Source organism: Perna viridis, chromosome 8 (genome assembly GCF_037379345.1).
Source record: "Perna viridis isolate PV_CMFRI_1.1 ecotype Kerala chromosome 8, ASM3737934v1, whole genome shotgun sequence".
In the NCBI taxonomy this organism is placed as follows: Eukaryota; Metazoa; Mollusca; class Bivalvia; order Mytilida; family Mytilidae; genus Perna; species Perna viridis.
In genome coordinates, this window is record NC_142452.1 from 26247937 (window position 1) to 26269277 (window position 21341).

The window sequence follows — 21341 nt, forward strand, 5'->3', positions numbered from 1 at the left end:
TCTATTGAATGGGAGTTTCTAGAATCTGCTTAACAGTGTTTTAACTTTGGAGACTCTATTTGTCGATGGTTTGATACATTGTATAATAGATCTAAGAGCTGTGTCATAAACAATGGACACTTATCTTCTTTTTTTCAATTTAAGTAGAGGCTGTCGCCAAAGTGATCCACTGTCTACTTATTTTTTTTATATTGGGAGTAGAATTACTTGCTATTAAGCTTAAAAATAGCCCTCATATCAAATGGGTTAGCTTTAAAAGGGGGGGGGCCTATTGTAAGTCAATATGCAGATGTGGCAGAGTGAAATTTTGATAGTTTATTGTGTTTTATATATTCATAACTGTTTTATATCTTTATTAATTATTTAACTGTTTTCTCTAATAAAAATCCTTAAAACAATCAATGTTTACTTAGTCTCTATCTCTAGTATTTTCTATATATTACTATATGGTGTCTTCTAGCTATTCCAACATTTTGAAATTACATATTCTACCTATTCCAACATGCAGAGAACAATAGATGTTGTTATAGCCTAATATGTTGTTACAATAATTAGTAATTAATTAGTTTTACAGGTAAAATTTACCTGAGAATTAAATATGAAAAATTACTGTTTATAAATTTTCCTACAAAATAAATTTTGAGTGAAAATGAATTAAATTCTAATAATATAAGAAAATGAGGAATATGTTTTATTAAAATAAAAATAAAAATTATATTAAACTTTTTAAAACCATTTTACCTTTCTACCATTTAACATGCCAATAATTGACAATGCCAAGCTGGTTTTGGTTAAAAATAGTACAGTTTACTACCCGGTAAAGAACAACCAATGTATATTCGACTACTCAGTATACTCAAAGATCTATGTAACACCAACAACACTTCTCTTCACCCGACAACCATGTTTACAATATTTGATTGATTGATTGATTGGTGTGTAAAATGTGTGTGATCCTGTGAATGAATGATAAAACCTTATAAACAGATATAGATAAAATATGAATAACAAATAATCGATAACAGTAATATTTACGTAATAATAATATTATATTTTTGTAAATAAAATAATAAAATGGTTAAAATCCAAACTTGTGTACTTAAACTTATAAGTAAAATTGAGGTGTTACAGATTGACAACAGTATAACTATTTATAAACTTAAAAATATGTAAAAGATAAATTGTTTATTAAATATTCTAAATCAGGGGAAATAACTACGTTTTCATATTTTTAGCACATTAGTTATTATTTTAATATTGTTTCTTCAGGTAGAACAAACAGTTATGTAATAATGGTACTGTCCCTGGAAAACGAGGCCTCTTGCACCTCATGCGAGGTATGTTTATGTGTATTGTTCACATTTTGTATCAAATGTAATGTCATTGTATTGTCTTTGTATTGTCGTGTCTAAATAAGCTATATGTCTTAATTATTTCGACTTATTCTATGTTTCATATTTTTCAAGTAAATCGTACAGCAATTCCGCCGTTTTGCTGTTGTATGTATATATACAACGTCTCAGAATGTGACGACTCTATTCGTTACACTGCTCCATCGGATCAAATTGATACAGGGAAGATATATAAACGTATAGAAAGGTCTGAAAAATTCCCAACGATGTTAGAACTGTCAAATTTGCGATGCAAATTTTTGGTCGTTCTGAGTCAACATTCTGAGACGTTTGTATAATATTGATTTGTTGTGACATGCATCATTAATTCGATCCTCTATCCTACATATTAACATCTAAATGAACTGTCCCTAGATTAATCCTACGAGGAGGAATGACCCGGCCAGCGAAAGCTATATTTTTATGTAGCCTAGCTGAGCGAGTGGTCTAGGGCGCTGGACTTTGTGCAGGCGGTGTTGCCATAGATGTCACAGCAGTGCGAGTTCGAGTCCCGCGGAGGGAACGACCAAAAATTTGCAAATTTGACAGTTCTAACATCGTTGGGAATTTTTCAGACCTTTATATATATACAAAGATGTGCATACTAAAATATAGTATTGATGTGCTTACATTGATCAGAATGCATTAAACTCATTTTGATAACTAGATATAGTAATGATATTGAGTTTCGTAATTTTAATAGTGAAGATAGGAAATAATATGTCTTTCCTATGCATAATATGTATGTAACGCAATTTTACTAACTTGTTACTTAATTATTGTAATTGTTATTTCAGGGCCTTTTTCATTTGTAAAACATATCCACATATGATGAAATAAAGAACCCTGACACTCAGAATACTTGTTTATTTTATTGGGAATTTAGGACCAATTTTACACAGATGATACGTTTTTATTGATAGATGGAAAAGAATCATCTCTTAAAGAAACCTTATCATGTTTTAGAGACTTTCATGGTGCCTCTTGTTTGAAAATGAATAGTAGTAAAACCAAGGTACTGTGGGTTGGATCTAAGAAATATTCAAAGGATATTATATGCCCCGATGAGCAGCTTGATTGGTCAGTTTCAAAATTTAGATACTTAGGTATTGACTTTTCACTAGATTTGACCTCTATGGTCAATTTAAATTTTACGAAAAAAGTGTTGGAGATTTCTAGACTATCAAAAAGCTGGCAACATAGAAAGCTTACTCTTCAAGAAAAGATCACTGTGGTTAAAAGTTTGGCCTTGCCAAAACTGATTCATTTATTAACGACTTTACCCGATATTCATCAGAATTTTATTAATAAATTAGATAAACTGTTTTTTTTATTTTATTTGGGATGGAAAAACAGAAAAATATTAAGCGCAAATCATTTATAGCAGATATACCATATGGAGGATTGCGAATGATTCATTTGCCATCTTTAATTATTTATCTAAAAATGGGATGGGTGAGAAAAATTTTCCTTCATGAAAATGAGGATTGGCAGCAATTATTGAATTTATCACTGAAACATATTGGTGGTTTACGAGTATTTTCTCTTAATAAAGAGAAACTTCTCCTAGTAAAAGATTATATCAAAAACCCTTTTTGGAGGGATGTGATTTGTGCTTTAAGTTTTTCCAAACCAATTCTTAAATCTAATGATATTAAACAATGTTTATCAATTGATAATTTGAATTATGAATCAGTAGAAGATATAAGGTTTTTTACAGGCTTGGTTTTGAAAAAAAGATGTTTTCCTTTTGGGCGATCCCCAAGAAGGACTTTTATTGAATCTTCTAATGACTGTTACAAAGAACTATATATTTAAATGCAGACTTCATGAGAGACTTGCAAACTTATTAGAGTTAAAACATAAAATTAGAAGCTTATATGATATTGAATTATATATAGGCCAGAAAAAAAAGGAGGAAAAAGTCAAACAATTATGGGCCCCTATTGACATCATTTTCCCTGTTATAACCTAAGTTTATAGTATTTTTGTCCTTAATCTTTTACAATTATATTGATATATGAACAAGTCAAATGAACATATTGTGAGATATTATTCATTTAGTTGAATTTAAATGTGTACAGTGCATTAGATTATTAATAATAAAGTTCTTGAATTGAATGAAAGATGAGAGTGTGTGAAAGTGATGGTGAGTATATATGATATTTTGTATAGTCTTTTTTGTATTAAATTTGATCTCTTGTGAAGACTCTGTTACAACTTAGTCAGGTGGTGATGTATGAGTCTTTGTTAAAAGCCTGACTATACTTTACTATAAAGTAAATGGCGCAAAACACAATTGCACATTACTGATGCAATTATTTTTTTACGTGCAGTCTTTGATGAATGCGATATAATGTACCGTCGAACGTTACCCGGTTACATGCACAATCATATTTAATATAGTCGTAGTTCTAATTTGCATGTACTATTGTCCCCAACCTCACTATCAATCGAACCATATCTTCTCTCTTAGAATAACCATTTTGCAAATCTCTAACAACCAATTCGCTCATTACTTATTTCTTAAATACTTGTATTTTCCAAACCACTCACAATACAAACAATTCGCTTGTTTCTTATTCTAAAGAGCAGTGTTGCAACTTTCCCACCACTCAAGATAAATAATTTCTTCCTCATTATTGTCATTTGCATTTACAGTTTATTCGTTCCTTTGTTTTTGAGTGTTCACATTTTTCCTTTCATTTATAACTGTTGATTCATTTCTTCTTTAATGTTAGTATTTCCCTCAATCATTTTTTTTCTATTCCTCAATATTCCCCCCATCACCAGCAACCAATTCTTCCTTTCCGTCTTCCACATCATTGCCATTGTCAATTCCTGCGTTGTTAGAGCTCCGCAATCCGCCGGTCTTTTCTTTTTCTGTTGAACCTGTTACTGAGGATGTATAAACATATATATGTAAATGAAAACGCTGATTTGTATCAGATATCTAAAGTTCTTGGCAAAGTATGATAAATGTATCTACTCAGAAGGTTTAAGCAACGTTACGTCATCACTAGTCTAATGTATAGTGATCTAAACAAATTTTTCGTTGAGAAATTATATGATCTTGATCAATTTCAAGCAAGGTATTACTGCTCTCCATCTTGATATCTTTTGAACTTCTTTTTACAATTTGTGAGCGACCATGTTGATATCCATAAAAAAAAATAATATATAGAAGGAGTAATAAAGGGAACCAAGGTTATAGCAGTAATCAAAAGAATGTAATCCAGGGACAAAGACCAGACAAGGAAAACAAACACACACAACAAAGAATATAAAGTAAATAAAAGCATACATATAAAATAACAAAAGCAAATGAGCAACTCGGATTTCAGAAAAAGAACTGGGAGCATGGACCAGGTGCACCGCTAAGGTAAGCGTCCTCTGCTTTTCTAGAGACAGCCGCCGAGTTGCTCATAAAAAGTCAGGTCCGGGGTAGACAAACGAGGAAAGGAAAACTATGACCCGTTGAATAAATCAGTTTTTATGGGGCAAATTGGTACAGCATAACGATCCAAGAGTTCATGATGACGACCATAAAATTTCTGTAGTGATGACTTCAATCTTGTACACTTGTAACAGCATACCCTTGTTCCAGAAGCCTATTTGTTAGAATTCCAGTGCGATACAAAAAGTCTGCGTAGTTTTGGCAAGCTCCGGCATAATTCCATACGCAGGTGCTGAAGGGATGTTGCCACAGATGAAAGGAAAGTTGACAATTCTGAATGAAAAGTCATCACGTTTGTCGTAAAGTTTGGTCAATAGTTTTCCTTTACCATCGATTTCTAAGTGTAGGTCAAGATATGAGGCTGACTTCACAGTGTCTGCAGTATCATCCTTTCTCCAAAAAAAATCTTTCAAATGTGTATGATTCTATGGGATATACATACAACAACTTACCTTCTATTCTGATTAAGACTATTCCGACCAAGGTTCCCACACAGATTCCAAGAACTAGGAACACATATTGTACTATAAAAACAATAAAGGACGCAAGTAAGATAATCCAGAAAATTATGATACACGTATCGAAAAGTCTTTTCAGATAACAAACGTTGTTTTTCTTTAACTTTAGTGTTCATTGCTCTTTATCATTCCGATATAACTTGAGTGAATATTATTATTAAAGTTAATTGTGGTTTTCAATCATTCAAAATGTCTATTCAATTATTCAAAATGTCAATTAAATTATTTATATTTTACTATTCATCAACTGCATTTTGAAAATAAGATGCACTGGTTAAAGCGCTACATAAATGTATCTCTTTATGTACGAAGTTCATGTTTACAGTATGGACATAAATCTAATGTAAATATAAAGTAAAACTATTACATTTCGTATTTTATAATCTCTATTTAACCAATGTATTTCTGAGACACACACATGTTGTAATATTGCACGCTTGACGTTTTTATTATATTTGATGTTGCGTTGCATGGCTGACGTCAGCTGTTCAGATTCTTGATAAAATATTTAGTAATTAAATTGTTCGTTGTTTGGCTTTTAGTTGACGACAGTCTTACTGGCAATCATATCTCTCTCCCTTGGTCATTTCACGTTCATTATATCATATATTTTAACTATACTTCAAGTGAATTCCCTGAAGGGGAGTGATAAAGGGTATATGATACAAGTCTAGGCGTGTGATATAGGGTAAGCGATATAGGTTTTGAGGTGTGATATAGAGTATGATCTACAAGGTAAACAATATAGGGTTAAACAATTACGTATAATGCACATACCAAAAGTTATATTTAAACCAAAATATTAATATATACTTAAAGGAGATATCGACCGCGGTCATGGGCTTCATTCCATATCTCTATCAGTGTTCCATAAAACATTAGATCACATGCACTGAGCTGCCATAATTTAATACGATTCTTACTCTTGTAATATACATAGAAAATACAAATGTAGTTTGTGCTCATCGTGTTTTGCTATAACATACAAGTAACATTTCGCCCAATACACTGTTTTAACATCATATATATTTTTACATGTAGTATACCAGGTCCTTAATATATAGATTATTTATCAATAAAACATACCTGTACAGGTTTTATTTAAGCTGTCTAATATTCCAGCTACCAGGCAAACAATAGCGAAAACCATGGAAGAAATTAACACCAAGACAATCCGAAGTATAGCTTCAAAGGAAAATAAATTGCATTGCATTAGGCTTCGGCCTTTTTTTTGCAAGCAAATTTAGTTTTAAGGCACAGATAGGTTACAAACAAATATTGCAAAAACTACAATTGTTTTTGAAAGCTGCAAATGTTGTAATGAATCATATGCATTACTTTAGAAGGATAATTAGATGGAATTTGTATCGGTAATTTGAACAAAGTTCCTTTGATCTGTACTTACTGATGATGCTTGAATCGGCAAACGGACCTGGCAAAATCATAACTAACCATCGTAGAATCTATATATTTCTTAGAATAATCCTGACAAAAATGCACATCAGATGTTAGCGAATCAATTCTTGTGGTATGCCAACCTTCGCATGTAAGATCGCTTCATCAAATGACGCTCGTACTAAACTTTGACAGGATCGTATCATAAATCACGAAGATCAATGGTCATCCGAAATAGTCCCCTTTTAATGAATGGGTTTGTGCGATTCTTTCAACATATTTCATATAACGAGCATCATTTTCTTTTATAAATAGAAAATACCGATATAAGAAATAAATGAAATTTTGTTTTATATGGTGACTTCATCACAATTAATATATTGGCTCGCCCTAGCGGGCTCAGCTGATATGAACCGTAATAAAGTCACTTTCAAGAACAAAATGCCATTTATTTCTATAGTATTCAATAGAGAATGGAAATTTTCAATAGTCCATTAACATATTTATCTTTTATCAGATTCGACGTTTTACGATCAGTACGGCGTCTGTATTGCAAGACGCATTGCCTACCTATCTGGAGTTTAACCCCGGTATATACTCTGGTTCGTGCTGCTTAATTTCAGTTAAAATGTTCTATTTTTTCTATGTTACGTATTACATGTACTAGTGTGTTGCATATCCTTTGACTTTGTGGTATCCAGTTGTTTTTGCCCTTTGATCTATTCCATTGACACTTTAGTAGTCCTACATATTTTTTTTTACATTTTATTTCTTTTATTTTTCTTTTATTTCTTTTTTTTCATATGTATGAATTTCATGTGATATTCTTATCTCAAATTTTGCTTTAGTTTTCATTTAGCTTTTTTTTCTATTTAGTCGTTTCTTCTGCAAGTTCTATATTTTAGTTTAATTGTTTCGAATTACTTTGTGTGTACCATTTTGTATGATGATACACGACCATGCTGTTATATTCATATTTATAAGAAAACGTTGGTCATTTAACATTTCATTGTGCTTGAGTTGTAAAATAAAAAGAGGCATGGTTAGACATGTAAAGGCATGGAATGTAAAATAAAAGGGTTATTAAAAAGCCCAAATATACTAACCTGACATTCTTTTTTGAATGTTGTCTAATCTAGAAAGTCTGTTTTTCTGAACCATTAGAATACAAATGTAAAGTAATATAGACGCAAAATATGTGCACATCCCATACGATGCTGTATGTCTTATACAGTCTGAAAAAGTGATATCAATTTTTTTTTTACAAACCAATCAACTTCTATATAATGAGAAAAAAAAGTCAGCTCTAAACTTAAAGTATATATCACTATATGTTTTAAAAAAAAAACAAAATGCAAGTGAACAAAATGACGGCCGTCTGGCTGCCAAAATCTTTCTTAGCCTTTTTAAGGTATTTTTTTACTGTTCTAATGCTGGATAGGATTTGTTTGTGGTAATGGATGATTGAAGTTTTGTATGTAAACCACTTTTGCGTTAGCTTTTTTCAATAAACATGAATTCATTTTGTAGACAAAATACAGCATATTTCATTCCTACAGGAAATTATACATTCACCTGCCCTGAAGTAATGTTTATTCAAAATCCGATCACGTGCAGACATGCATATGTTGATACTTTCAGTAAAAATGTTATAGCCAAGTAAGGTAAACAGGAGATGGTTAACGTCAGTAATGAATTATCAAACCTTGAAACTTTAATGTCTCCTATCTTCTCATTTCTGACTTGCCATTTCAAAAATATGTACAAAAGTAATCTACTTAGATAAGCAAGTGATCTAATAGATATGTCATAATTTTTAAATTGTTTTCAAAATAACATTATCAATTTTCGAATTATATATGCCAGAACTAGACTGCATGAATGTAGCAAATACGAATTAAAATAGGTTTTAATCGAATATAAGAAGTGATTTATTTCCCATCAACAATTTAAACAAAATTGAAGTGTTTCAACGCATTAACATTTGTGAAAAAGGTAAAATTAAAGGTTTTTTAGACGATAATTAATAAAGTTAATGGAAAAGTTTTGTTTCCATTTTTCACAAACTTATTATGAACGTTCCAGATTCAATCAATAAGCATATCGAAATGGTTGCACCATATCAAGGGATGGCTCTTGAGTTGCGAATTTTCTTACCATTCGTTCCGTCTTTATTCTGTGATTTATTAGATGGTATCAAACCGCCAGTATTAATGTTTAAGTCCTGAATTTTTCCTAGAAAACGTTAATTAAAGCAGTTACTTGCCTTGTATAAAATTTATCGCATATTCTAAAATGTTAAACTTCTATACTCAAAACTGTCAAAGAGGGTCTGCAGTCCTACCACAACACTTGTTACTCCCGTAGTGGTATTAATTTAATGTGGATCCTGAAAAATTCGAAAGATCTTTTGAAAACAATCAGTTTAAGACTATTATCAGAATATAATAGCATTAAAACCTTTGACTTGTCAACACTGTATACTTCTATATTCCATACTCAGTTAAAATTCCGACATTATACATCGTTGTTTGTCCAAAAAGATGGTACACCTAAATACAAATATATAGTTCTTGATAGAGATTTCTCATACTTTGTAAGGAATAATTCCAAATAATCCCCCAAATATACAGAGGAAGATGTTTACAAAATGCTGGAATTTTGGATCGACAACATATTTGTCAAGAGTGGTGGACGCGTTTTTCAACAAACGGTCGGCATTCAATTTCGAACAAATTATGCTCCTCTACTTACTCACCTGTCCTTTACTCTTATGAGGCTGACTTAATAGCTGATCTGATCCGAAAGAACGAATATCGTTTGGCTAGATCCTTTAATCTCAGTTTTCGCTATATAGATGACGTATTGTCTTTAAACTATCTTAATTTTGAGGATTTGATACATTGCAACTATCCCAAAGAACTTCAGATACTACAGACACTGTGAAGTTACATCCATATATCTTGGCCTACACTTAGAAATCGATGGTAAAGAAAAACTACTGACCAAATTTTACGACAAACGTGGTGACTTTTCATTCAGAATTGTCAAATTTTCTTTCATCTGTGGCAACATCCCTTCAACACATGCGTATGCAGTGTTCATATCACAACTTATACGTTCTGCCAGAGCTTGCCGATACTACGCAGACTTTTTGGCATCGCGCTAGAATTCTAACAAATAGGCTTATGGAACATTGTTATGTTGCTACAAGATTGAAGTCATCACTACAGAAGTTTTATGGTCGTCATCATGAACTAGTGGATCGTTATGGAGTATCGATCTGCGCCATGAAAACTGATTTATTAAAGTGTCATAGTTTTCCTTTCCTCGTTTGTTTACCCCGAAAATGACTTTTTATGAGCAACTCGGTGGGTGTTTCTAGATAAACAGAGGACGCTTACCCTACCGGTGCACCAGGTCCATGATCACAGTTTTTTGTTGTGTCCGAGTTGCTCATTTGCTTTTTTACTTTGTATGTATGATTGAAGTTACTTTATGTTCTTTGTTATGTATGTATGTTTTTCATGTGTGTTCTTTATTCCTGGATTACATTCTTTTGATTACGGCTATAACCTTGGTTCCCTTGATTATTCTTTCCTACACACTAAAGAGTCAAACGATAGACTTAATCGGAGTCATTGGTCGTCAATATATTAAATCTCACTTGATTAAAAATGTCCAAAAAGATTAATTTGAAATTTGCGTATAGTTGTAATGATAGGATACAGGTGTTACGAATATATTGGCATTGTAAGAATAACCATGTCATTAACATATTTACATTAACTAGAAAAAACATTCTTCATTAGTTGATAAAGCCTTTAAGTGTGAGCATTAAGTTTTTGACAAAGATACGAAACTAGTAAAATTCTTACTCGTATTATTGGTTGTCCACCGCGATTTAAGGTTAAATTCGTATTGACTACCAGTTTTCTATCGAAATTTAAGAAATGAATAATATGTATGTTAGCTATTACTGAGTATTCTTCAAAGTTTAAAATAAATATTTACAAACCTTTTCTATCAAAGACTGTGACTTCAATTGATGTGTTGTGTATCTTGTTACCATGCTTACATGTCCAGTTTCCATTAACAAATTTGTCAATCGTTCCAGTTATTTTGAAAATTGTTTCTTTTGTTTTGGTATTTTGACTAATTGTGCTTTCATTGAATTTGTAGTTTGAATTACACAAAACCGATGGATAAGGTGGAATACAGTCGGCGACTATCTTATTAGAAGGATCATAGAAAAAGACCGAGTACTGGAGGTCGTTTACTCTACATATCAGTGTTAAAGTGTTTGGTGAAACTTTCCAGTTCAGGCATATATTAATACCACATTTGGCAAACACGCCTACAATTAATAAACTAAATATGAGTTTTTATACATTTTATGATTTTAGATATATAAGAATTTGATGTATTTGGTACTGTAGACCCTAGTTGATACCTGCAATACAATATTTTACGGTGTATCATACAATTTATAGTAAATGCATAAATTATTATTTTCTTGCAAAGTCTGAAATGCTTGTTTCGAATCAAGCATTGTAACGTGACACACCTGTACCACATGTCTAAACTTTTATCGCATCCCTATTTGGCTTTCTATCTCATTAAATAACGGGTTTTTCAAATAGTTTTACGGTATAACTCTCTTATTTATATGTATGAATATGTGTATATAACATTGCAAAATCTTTAACACAAAGTGTATCCCCCTCGATCAATACTCTCAGCCTATCGGCATCACATTTACCCCAATTCTAAGCCTCATACGTATTCCTTTTTTATTTCAATTCGATACAATGTTATTGTAACAAACGTTGTTATCAATAAGCATATTGCAACATAAATTGAGCTCTTAAATAAAATATGAATATTTTACCAGAAAAATGTCCAAGTGTAAATAGTCCTAATATGAACTTCATTCTTCCTGCAATAATCCACTTTCTAAAAATAGAATTAAGATTAAAGAGTTATAATAGATAAGTGCTTATCACAAAGTAAAGAATTTTGTGATTCGTTCACATTTGAATACTAGGCCCAGTTCCCAATAATCCTTAATAAATTTACATCTTCATAATTAGCTGCATACATTTTACATCCTTACTAATGGTGGTCTGCGCAAGAATTTGTTTAACGTTAGTTCTAGCCAATGGAAGTTTTGTATTTTTGTTGACTAATCTATGTTAAAAACGTCATTAATTACCTTCCTGAATGCCTATTTTAAAAAGAGGATCGGTAAGTAATTCGCTTTTTGAACTGATCATGATTTGATACTTTGAATCGATATTTGGATTTAAATATTCCTGTGTATATGATTCTTAGGCTTCTCCTTCGAATATATGTACAGCATACCCAACATTTGCAGTATTCATATGATTTGTACATATTTTTATAATTGGTTATTAACTTAAAATAAAGCTAATAAATTTATAATCTTATGCAAACAATTTTATGGGCCTTACATAAGTACCAGAAGTTTCCCTTTCATATGATATCTTATTCGGTCGGCATTTGGCCTAATCAAGTTAGAACTCATCAGAATGATCAATTCGATTGAAAGTTAACCCTATCTATTTCAACACCTACCTTGTACATGTATCTAAAAATAAGTAAACAGATATAATGTTATATTGTACTATACATACCAAATCAATGAAATCATTTAAATTTAAAATATGATATGATGTGATCCTAAATATGATTATACGATAAGTATATCTTAAATGTAACGGTAGATTTAAAATATTTAATATAATAAAAATGGATATGGAGAATATGTCAAATAGACGAAAATCAAATCGGTAAAAAAATTATTAGCTCAAGGCCACCCATACGTCTTCAATGAACAAGAAAAAGTACACCCAGGGCAGTGTCGCATCTAGCCCCAAAAACAGCATAATAAACAGGTACACGAAATACTTGCCCTTATATACATTTGTACTCTAGCAACATAAAAGTACAAAAGAACAAAAATACATACATTGACCAGAATTCCTGTGCCAAATAAAATGCGTCGGGTTAAAATAATTTGTCGTGATCTCAATCTTTCCCTTTCTTGAATCTGGCCATTGGGAAATAAATATTGCACAATAATACGGACAAAATTAATCCCGAGTCCCTTGTTGATAAAGAAATAAAGCAACTTATTACACATTACATAAATGCACAAACAAAGGACTACTAGCAGTTACTTGACATCCCGGCTCTAGACCAGGTTGGACCTGTAAAAGGTTATGACTTTATCGTATGTAAAATCAATCCGATTTATTCCCATGCGAAGTTTAGAACCACGGTATATCAAAAGTCAAACAAGGACACGACCCATGTTATACTGAAAACTGCAACTATAAATAGTGTGGTAGCTATTATATAAAAACCCTATGGGCGAATCAATGTTAATACCAAAATATACTATCATTAACGATTTGACAATAATATCATAACCATATCCTTTACGAATAGCCTAGTCAACGGTTTAGTATTGAATTTTCCGTGCTTGTGAGGAAAATTACCATAAATTATAGGATGACAGTAACCAACAAGTAATTATCGTTTACAAGTTCATTTGTATTCCTTGTATCGGTTGAAACATTTTGGGAATGTTTTGCGAGCTTGTGATATCGGAAACCTTAATATAGTCATTTCTCGGTAATATAAAGATTTCTTCCGTTAAAAACCGAAAAAGTATTACAGATACGATCTTATTGTGATATGTAACACAATATAATGGTTTCCATGAGTTGTTCATTTATATTTGTTACTTCTTACGTATTATTTTTTTTAGTTTATGTCTTTTGTAGTGTGTGTCTGTTTTCCCTGCCTGGTCTTATTCCCTGGATTACATTTTTGTGGTTTCCACTATAATATTGATTCCCGCGATTACTCTTATTATATTTGCAACGGGAGTCTTCTGTATGTGCAAGTTTCTCAGTGATAATGGCCAGTTAACACTTTGAAATCTGACTTAGAAAATAGCATTACCAATCTAACCATATAAGTAGTGTGCTATTCTTTTAATAAATGGTGGAAAATGTTCGAACATTCAATAATGTATTCCATTTTCCTAGATTTACGTGTCTTTATCAACAACTTATATTCAGACTAAATAACCTTATTAAGACACCCTGTTGTGTGATACCTTCGTGCACTGGGCTCTGTAACTATGACACTGTATAAATGAAAACTCTTCTTAGAAACACATAGTTTATGTGACCAAGTACAAAGCCTTTTAATGGTGCATATCGCCTATAAATGCATAACGCTTAAGAACTTCAAAATTAACCGGTATGACAATGCAACTGGAAGTGACTGGCTTTTATTAACCTAATCCCCCAAACGTTTGTTTACGTGCCATATTTGTAGCTCGACAGAAAACCAGAAATACAAATAATTTCGTAATGATTTAGCGTATAAAGGAGCCAGAAGGTCCGAATAAATCTAAACCAAAGCATTCTCTCGGAATGATACATTTCTATGAGAAAACGGCATAACTATAGATAGGTTAGTAACAAAGAGAGTACAGACTGTAACAGTCTAAAAGCGTAGAAACAGTGTGCTACACACCTGAATGGCTATCAATAGAAGAAGCAATAAACCGCGCTGATGAACTCGCTTAAATACTAAATGCCGAGTAAATTGACCAATCAAAGCGACGATTATTACTCATATGTTATTAACTCAATCTCGTTCTCAAACACATTAAGCAAAGGTAAAATACAGAGACTCAACAGTTAAATGTAAAACTCTTAACTCAGCTCACTACTGTTAATATCCATAACGAAATCATGTGATAATCGCGTGATAATAGCAAAACCACGTGTATATGTAAACAGATTAAAAGTCACTTCCATTACATAACTATTGAATTCGTCGTTGTCAATAGCCAAGTATTTCCAAGTACCTAAAGGTGTTAGTAAATTTGTCTTCCAAATCGTGTTTGGAGGGTCTTTATTTATTTTAGCCATAAAAAAGGCGTACGAGACGTTCCCATGTGAATTCCAATAACTTGAAGGAAAATGTTGTCTAACAGGAATTCGAGTGCCGTAAGCATATCAAAGGTAGTATGAAAATACATATGAAAGATTGCAATTCGGTATAACAAATAAATACAACCTCTTTGGTTTGTATTTTAAATTTCAGAAATTCAGAAATAAAGAAATGATAGATATAAATACATCTAATTCAAATAATTCAGTAACTGTCCTGTGTATTCTGTCGATAATGTCAGATTTCGCATGCTTTTAATGTTGTCGAGTTATTCCCCTTGAAAACATTATGGCGTTGTTACAATATAGTAACTACGATCTGTTCGTCTTATAATGAAAGTGAGTTGTCACAATTATAAGAAACAAATCTCTCTCATACAATGTTTTATCCAATTTCATACATTAAGCCTATTTACTAGAAGAAAACGATATTACAAAACGTCATACTACACATGATGCAGTAAGTTCATAATAAATAAACAACGGCAAATGAAGAACAAACATTTAGTCTTTAGTTTTCACATTCTAAGAGAAAAAATAATTATGTCAGTTGATATTTATCTTAAATAGAATATTTGTTTTATTTTCCATGAAGAAAAAGCCGAAATAAAGACGAAATATACTTCAATATCATAATAAAATGTGGTTTAATCATTGTATTAAACTCATCTGTATTATGAATTATAAAATGGCATTTTCATATCACATCCATTATCAGCCCTAGGTAATGAGATCAGCGCGAGTGTCCTAAGGTTCGAGGGATTACAATAATCATTGGCTGATAATGCTGTCATCTTTTGTGTTTTCTATAAAACAATCGTTCCGGTATTTTATCTGACTCCATCGTAGGGATATCCTCATGACTTCTATAACTATCATGGCCCTCATCAATTACATTGACCATATTGATGTCACTTACCATTTTTCAGCATGTTCGTTTATATTTTAGATTTGGACCAATTAAGGAAATGGCAGACATAGTGATTGCTGATAAGACGTGCGATATAAACAGGAAGTAGTTGATTTCAAAAATCATATCATACGGCTAAGGTAATTTTTAAGATTTTATTAATAAATTCACAGCTTATCAACGGGTATTTTTATATCTATATTTTCTATTTTCTTGTAATTGAAACATGATAAGTTCGTTTATATAATGCAAAAAACTCAAAACGATGTAAGGGATATTTCTCTACAATTTTCAATGATTGTATTTATTATCAATCTCATTATAGGACGAAGAATGTTGCTCATAAAAGTTATGTGGACATTGATACTGTTCTGTGGTAACATACAACGTAAGTAGACAAAATAACAAGATAAAACATTTTGTGAAATATTTCAAAGTCTACTACGATGATTGTGATATACTATGAACTGGATTTCTTAACTCCACAAGAATCCATACAAACAACGCTACATAGCTGAATCTGCAAAATGTACCACCAAACCTCTTTCTTAATTTTTAACTTTATACTCACAGCTGTCAAAGAGGGTCCCCAGTCCTACCACAACACTTGTTACTCCTGTATTGGTATTAATTTAATGTAGATCCTGAATAATTCGAAAGATAACCTAGAGACTCTCAATTCAAGTTCATTATCAGACTATAATAGCATTTAAATCTACGATTTGTTTCAACACTTTATATTTCTATTCTACTTTATTCTAGTAACACTCAAAAATCCCGATTCAAAACATACATCGTTGTTTCTCCAAATAAGATGGTACAACTAGATACAAATATATAGTTCTTGGTAGAGATTCCTCATACTTTGTATAAATAAGTCCAAATCATGTGCCAAATGTACAAAAGAAGATGTTTTCAAGATCGTGGAATATTTGTCCAGTGTGGTGGACGCTTTTTTCAAAACCGGTCGGCATTCCTATGTAACAAACTGTGCTCATCTACTTGAGGACCTATACCTTCATTCGTATGAGGCTGACTTTATAGCTGGTCTGATGCAAGAGAAATGACATCGTTTAGCTAGATCTTTTAAAACTCAGATTCCGCAGTAGACAGTAGACTCTTTATAATTAGGCTTCTGGAAAAGGTTTCTGTAGCTGCAAGAATGAAGTCATCACTACAGAAGTTTTATGGTCGTCATAACTCATGGATCGTTATGGTGTATCCATCTGCATCATGAAAACTAATTTGTACAACGTATTATAGTTTTCCTTTCCTCGTTTATCAACCCCGAACCTGACTTTTTTATGAGCAATTCAGAGAGTGTTTCTAGAAAAACAGAGGTCGCTTACCCTTTCGGTGCACCTGGTCCATGCTTCCATTTTTTAGTTGAGTCCGAGTTGCTCATTTACTTTTGTTACTTTGTATGTATGATTTTAGTTACTTATGTTCTTTCTTGTGTTTGTCTATTTTCCATGTCTGGTCTTTGTCCCTGGATTATATTCTTTTGATTTCGGCTAGAATCTTGGTTCCCTTTATTACCATCTACTACAGTTTGATTGTCGTAAATGAATACTGTTGGGAATATATGTTTATTTCATCAAATGTGTTTTTTTTTAAATATTCAATTGGATGTGAAGAGTGGATGCTTGGAAGTCAAAATACGAAGTTGTAGCTTTCAATTCTCTTTTTGTGAAACATTGTTTTATACCAAAACTGTTTTACCGTTCATTCAAGTTTTCTACAAGACTTTGTATGATTTTGTCATATTGTTACCTATTGTTTGCGTTTGGGAAAAGCACAAAATGTTCAAAATTGGTTTTATAGTTCTGATTTGGTAAAAATAATTGTTCTTGAACATTAAATTAATATAAATTACAGCACTAAGTTATACCCAAATACAACTTAACGAAATACGTTTTAACATATACCAAAGTTGATTAACCTTTGTTCATGGCAAATCGTAAATGATACTAATGACTATTCTAGTTTTTTTACTCATTTTTTGGCGATCCAATGCATTATTATTTCTTTTCATTGATGCATGTAATTGCTTCACAACAGATTCTTCGAGTAACTTAGTCCCTGGTTGCCTGACATGGGAAAAACAAGGCAGAAACTTGAACTTGATTTGCAAACTCAACAACGACAAAACATCTGTTTCAATAATAGATCCTCAAGGAAATCATCGCGGCTATTGCAATATTCATTCAAAAGGCCTGAACTGTCATGCGACTTTTACCGGGGAAAATGTAGAATTTGAGGTTAACATGATGCAGATTGTCTTGTCAGTTCCGTTGAATCAACACCCAGATGATGGAGAATGGGTCTGTCACCAGGAAAAATCGTCATACACAACTACAGTCAACATAGAAGAAGGTACATTTGTAAAAGCATATATAATTAAAAAACAATGATGGTGAATAGTGGTTTTAAATGAAATAAATGCATCAATAAGTATATTCATGTGCTTATGTATGTAAAGTTTGATTGATATCAATTTGTTTTATATATTTTAGGGATTATGGCATCTTCAGATGTCCAATTATATGGCAAAATGCACGATTATAACGGTCAGCCGTTTACTAGTATGATATGTGCATCATGCAGAGAGCCTTATGGGAATATAGCGGAATTTCAAATTAATGGACGTACAATTTCTCAAATAAGATATGACCAGAGTTCTCAAACCTGCTTCCAAAAGAATGAACATTGCAATGGAATACAATGCAAATGCACCCGTAATGGAACTGAGTTCTTTTCATTGATTGAAGCAATAAATGGTAAAAATTACTCGTGCGTAATGCAATTCGAAGACAGAGGGAAGGGCATAATGTTTAAACAAACAGCAACATTAGTAATGGACGGACAAGGTTTGTCATGACAGAATTAAAGTTCACTTACTTCATTTGAAAATAGTGACACTCTATTTCTTCTGAAAATAACTTTGATTGACGACAATATTGTTGATACTTTCAATGTCATTTCCTTTTCAATGATAACACTATTTGAATAATCAATAAATTCCCCGATTACAATTAATTTATAAGCAAAAAACAGAAGGACATACAAAAACGATTATCTGTAGTTGATCAAAATACACGCAAGATGTAAAACTTTAAAATTAGCCTGACATACCCTTATGTTCAATTTTGAAATTAAAAGTTGCTTCCATTTTGACTCTCACGTGATCTTGACGAGAAGAAAATACAAAACAAACACCACAATGTAGGGAAACCATGTTAAAAAAAATTCTAAAAAAAGAAACTTGCAATGTACAAAGAAACAAGCTAAAAAGCAAACAAACATGCGATGATGAAGCACAATCTAAAAATAATATAATTGTAATGCCGCACATAAGGCTTAAACATGCATGATTCAACACATTTTGATTTTAGAATGGAAAAGAAGCCACACAGAGACTGAGATATTGAACAAGGTCGCAACAACAACCAACCATCTTCTAACAGAAATGGGTATGGGAAGGCCTCAATAACACCTAGCTTTACTTCTTAAAGACTACTTTTTCTTTCTTCATAAACATGCATTTGAAAAATTCATATCATTGTGTCCTGTTGTATCTAGGTTTTTCTATTTTTATCATATTTTGGAGGTCCACACGTTTCATTTTTATTACTGATTTATCATGTAAAGGTTATCATTTAGTTTACAATATCTTTAATTCATCATTATCAACAACAAAAAATAGGTACAAAATAGGGACATTTAATAAGTCAGTTTAAGATACCTTAAGTTTTTATATGATTTTAAACTTCAAAACAAACAAAACAATTTACCATCAAAACATACATCTGTATGGTGTCACATTTTTTTGGCTGAATTATTCCATTATGACCTTTCTTACAAGTTAACATGTTTGTCCTTTTCCAGACTTTGTAAATAAGGAAACTAAGAGAGAAGATGTGAGGAACATTTATGTTGGTATGTACGATGTAAACTGATAATCACAAACGTCAATAATGACGTGTCCTTCTAATTAAACTAGACATACAAGTTGAAATCAGCTTGGTTTTATATCATGACATTATCAAAGAATATCATTCATTGAAAAATTAATTTGTAAGTCACTCATTTTATCTGTGGCAACATCCCTTCGGCACCTGCGTATGGAGTTTTCATATCACAACTCATGCGTTTTGCCAGAGCTTGCCGAAACTACGCAGACTTTTTGTATCGCGCTAGAACTCTAACAAATATGCTTCTGGATTAGGGTTATGTTGCTACAAGATTGAAGTCATCACTACAGAAGTTTTATGGTCGTCATCATGAACTCGTGGATCGTTATGGTGTATCCATCTGCACCATGAAAACTGATTTATTCAAAGGGTCATAGTTTTCCTTTCCTCGTTTGTCTACCCCGGACTTTCTATTAGCAAATCGGTGGGTATTTCTAGAAAAGCAGAGGACGCTTACCTTACCGGTGCACCTGGTCCATGCTTCCATTTTTCAGTGGTGAAGTTGGAGTTGCTCATTTGCTTTTGTTACTTTGTATGTATGAGTTTAGATACTTTATGTTCTTTGTTGTGTATGTCTGTTTTCCATGTCTGGTCGGTGGATAACATTCTTTTGATTACCGCTATAATCTAGGTTCCCTTGATTACTCTTCCATGAGGTTGATTTTATTTATTTGTTTATTCTCTTTTTGTAGCTCGTTTTATTGTAAAAAAGGGAACGATTTTTCAGATTCGAAAAAGCGACACAAAGAAATCAATGTTAAAATGAGCAATCTTGCGCAAAATAAAAAGCCATTAGTCTTTCGTAGTGATATACTGTTCTTCCTGGAAACAACCGTTCTTTTTTATTTGAACATATATTGTAACTGAAATAAGGGGCACATCTTACAAATAATTGTAATACGACTTGCTAATTATTGTGCTATTCAACGCAACGCAGGAACATGTTTAATCAAGATTGTTCAAGATGAAATTCGACAAAATTTGGAGTCCAGCTTCATTCATGGATGATACATATATACTTGCATTTGCTAGAAATAAAATAATTACAATTCTGAGTAAATCTTGTTCGACTAGTTTTGTCATCTCTGCTTTTTCATTCAATTGTCAGTATAATTCGATATTTTAACTATTTTGTAGACTTTTTGGATGTATGGATAGTTTGTGTTGTCTTACTCATACTGGTGGTTGTAGTTTTTGTAATCACCAAGATTGGACTTCACGTAAAAGGCAACAAAAAAATAATGTTATCGACACATTCAATATGTAAGTATTGAACACGATATTTTGTAACAGTAACTGTGTATGAACGAAGTAAAAGAGTAGTCAATGGAACCAAGGTTATAGCGGTAATCAAAAGAATGTAATCCAGGGACAAAGACCAGACATGGAAAGCAGACAAACACAACAAAGAACATAAAGTAACTAAAATCATACATACAAAGTAACAAAAGCAAATGAGCAACTCGGATTTATATTTACATAGGCATTCGTTACTTTCGCGATTTACCAAAGTTTGGATGTTAAGTAAACATTTTCCATTGCAAGTCAAAATTATTTTTTTTAATTTTAGAAGATTATGTTTTCATGAGGAAATGACTTATCAGTTTGTATAATATTTACTTGAATGCACGGTAATTTATCTGCTCCATGCTCCCAGTTTTTAATGGAGTCCGAGTTGAGTTGTTCATTTGTTTTTGTT

At 32.0% G+C, this 21341-nt stretch overlaps 2 protein-coding genes across 8 annotated transcripts in view; one reads left to right on the top strand and one right to left on the bottom strand.

The window, feature by feature from the left end:
* Window positions 1–1190: 1190 nt before the first annotated feature.
* LOC148610007 (uncharacterized) lies at window positions 1191–11941 on the bottom strand. 4 transcript variants are annotated; one of them, XM_088541825.1, is made up of 9 exons: window positions 11841–11922; window positions 11653–11717; window positions 10780–11118; window positions 8919–8996; window positions 7868–7996; window positions 6453–6551; window positions 5301–5372; window positions 4192–4289; window positions 1191–3910 (listed from the first exon to the last, which is right to left on the bottom strand). In XM_088541825.1, exons 1-9 carry the CDS (start codon window positions 11858–11860, stop codon window positions 3806–3808), a joined length of 1005 nt encoding a protein of 334 aa, XP_088397951.1. In that variant the 5' UTR covers window positions 11861–11922; the 3' UTR covers window positions 1191–3805. The 4 variants fall into 4 exon arrangements, with proteins under 4 accessions (XP_088397951.1, XP_088397954.1, XP_088397953.1 ...); XM_088541828.1 differs by having other exon boundaries at window positions 11878–11896; XM_088541827.1 differs by having other exon boundaries at window positions 1192–3910; window positions 11863–11941.
* The window catches only part of LOC148610008 (uncharacterized), a 32620-nt gene continuing 23196 nt past the window's right edge, over window positions 11918–21341 (top strand). For 3 of the 4 annotated variants that reach the window (XM_088541819.1, XM_088541821.1, XM_088541822.1), the window contains exons 1-8: window positions 11918–12008; window positions 15708–15808; window positions 15994–16056; window positions 17730–18044; window positions 18185–18538; window positions 19064–19141; window positions 19557–19607; window positions 20780–20905. In XM_088541819.1, the coding sequence (XP_088397945.1) occupies window positions 16002–16056; window positions 17730–18044; window positions 18185–18538; window positions 19064–19141; window positions 19557–19607; window positions 20780–20905 (979 nt within the window). In that variant the 5' untranslated portion in view covers window positions 11918–12008; window positions 15708–15808; window positions 15994–16001. Of the gene's footprint in view, window positions 12009–14748; window positions 14831–15707; window positions 15809–15993; window positions 16057–17729; window positions 18045–18184; window positions 18539–19063; window positions 19142–19556; window positions 19608–20779; window positions 20906–21341 lie in introns of those variants that run through there. The other variant, XM_088541820.1, reaches the window with a different exon arrangement.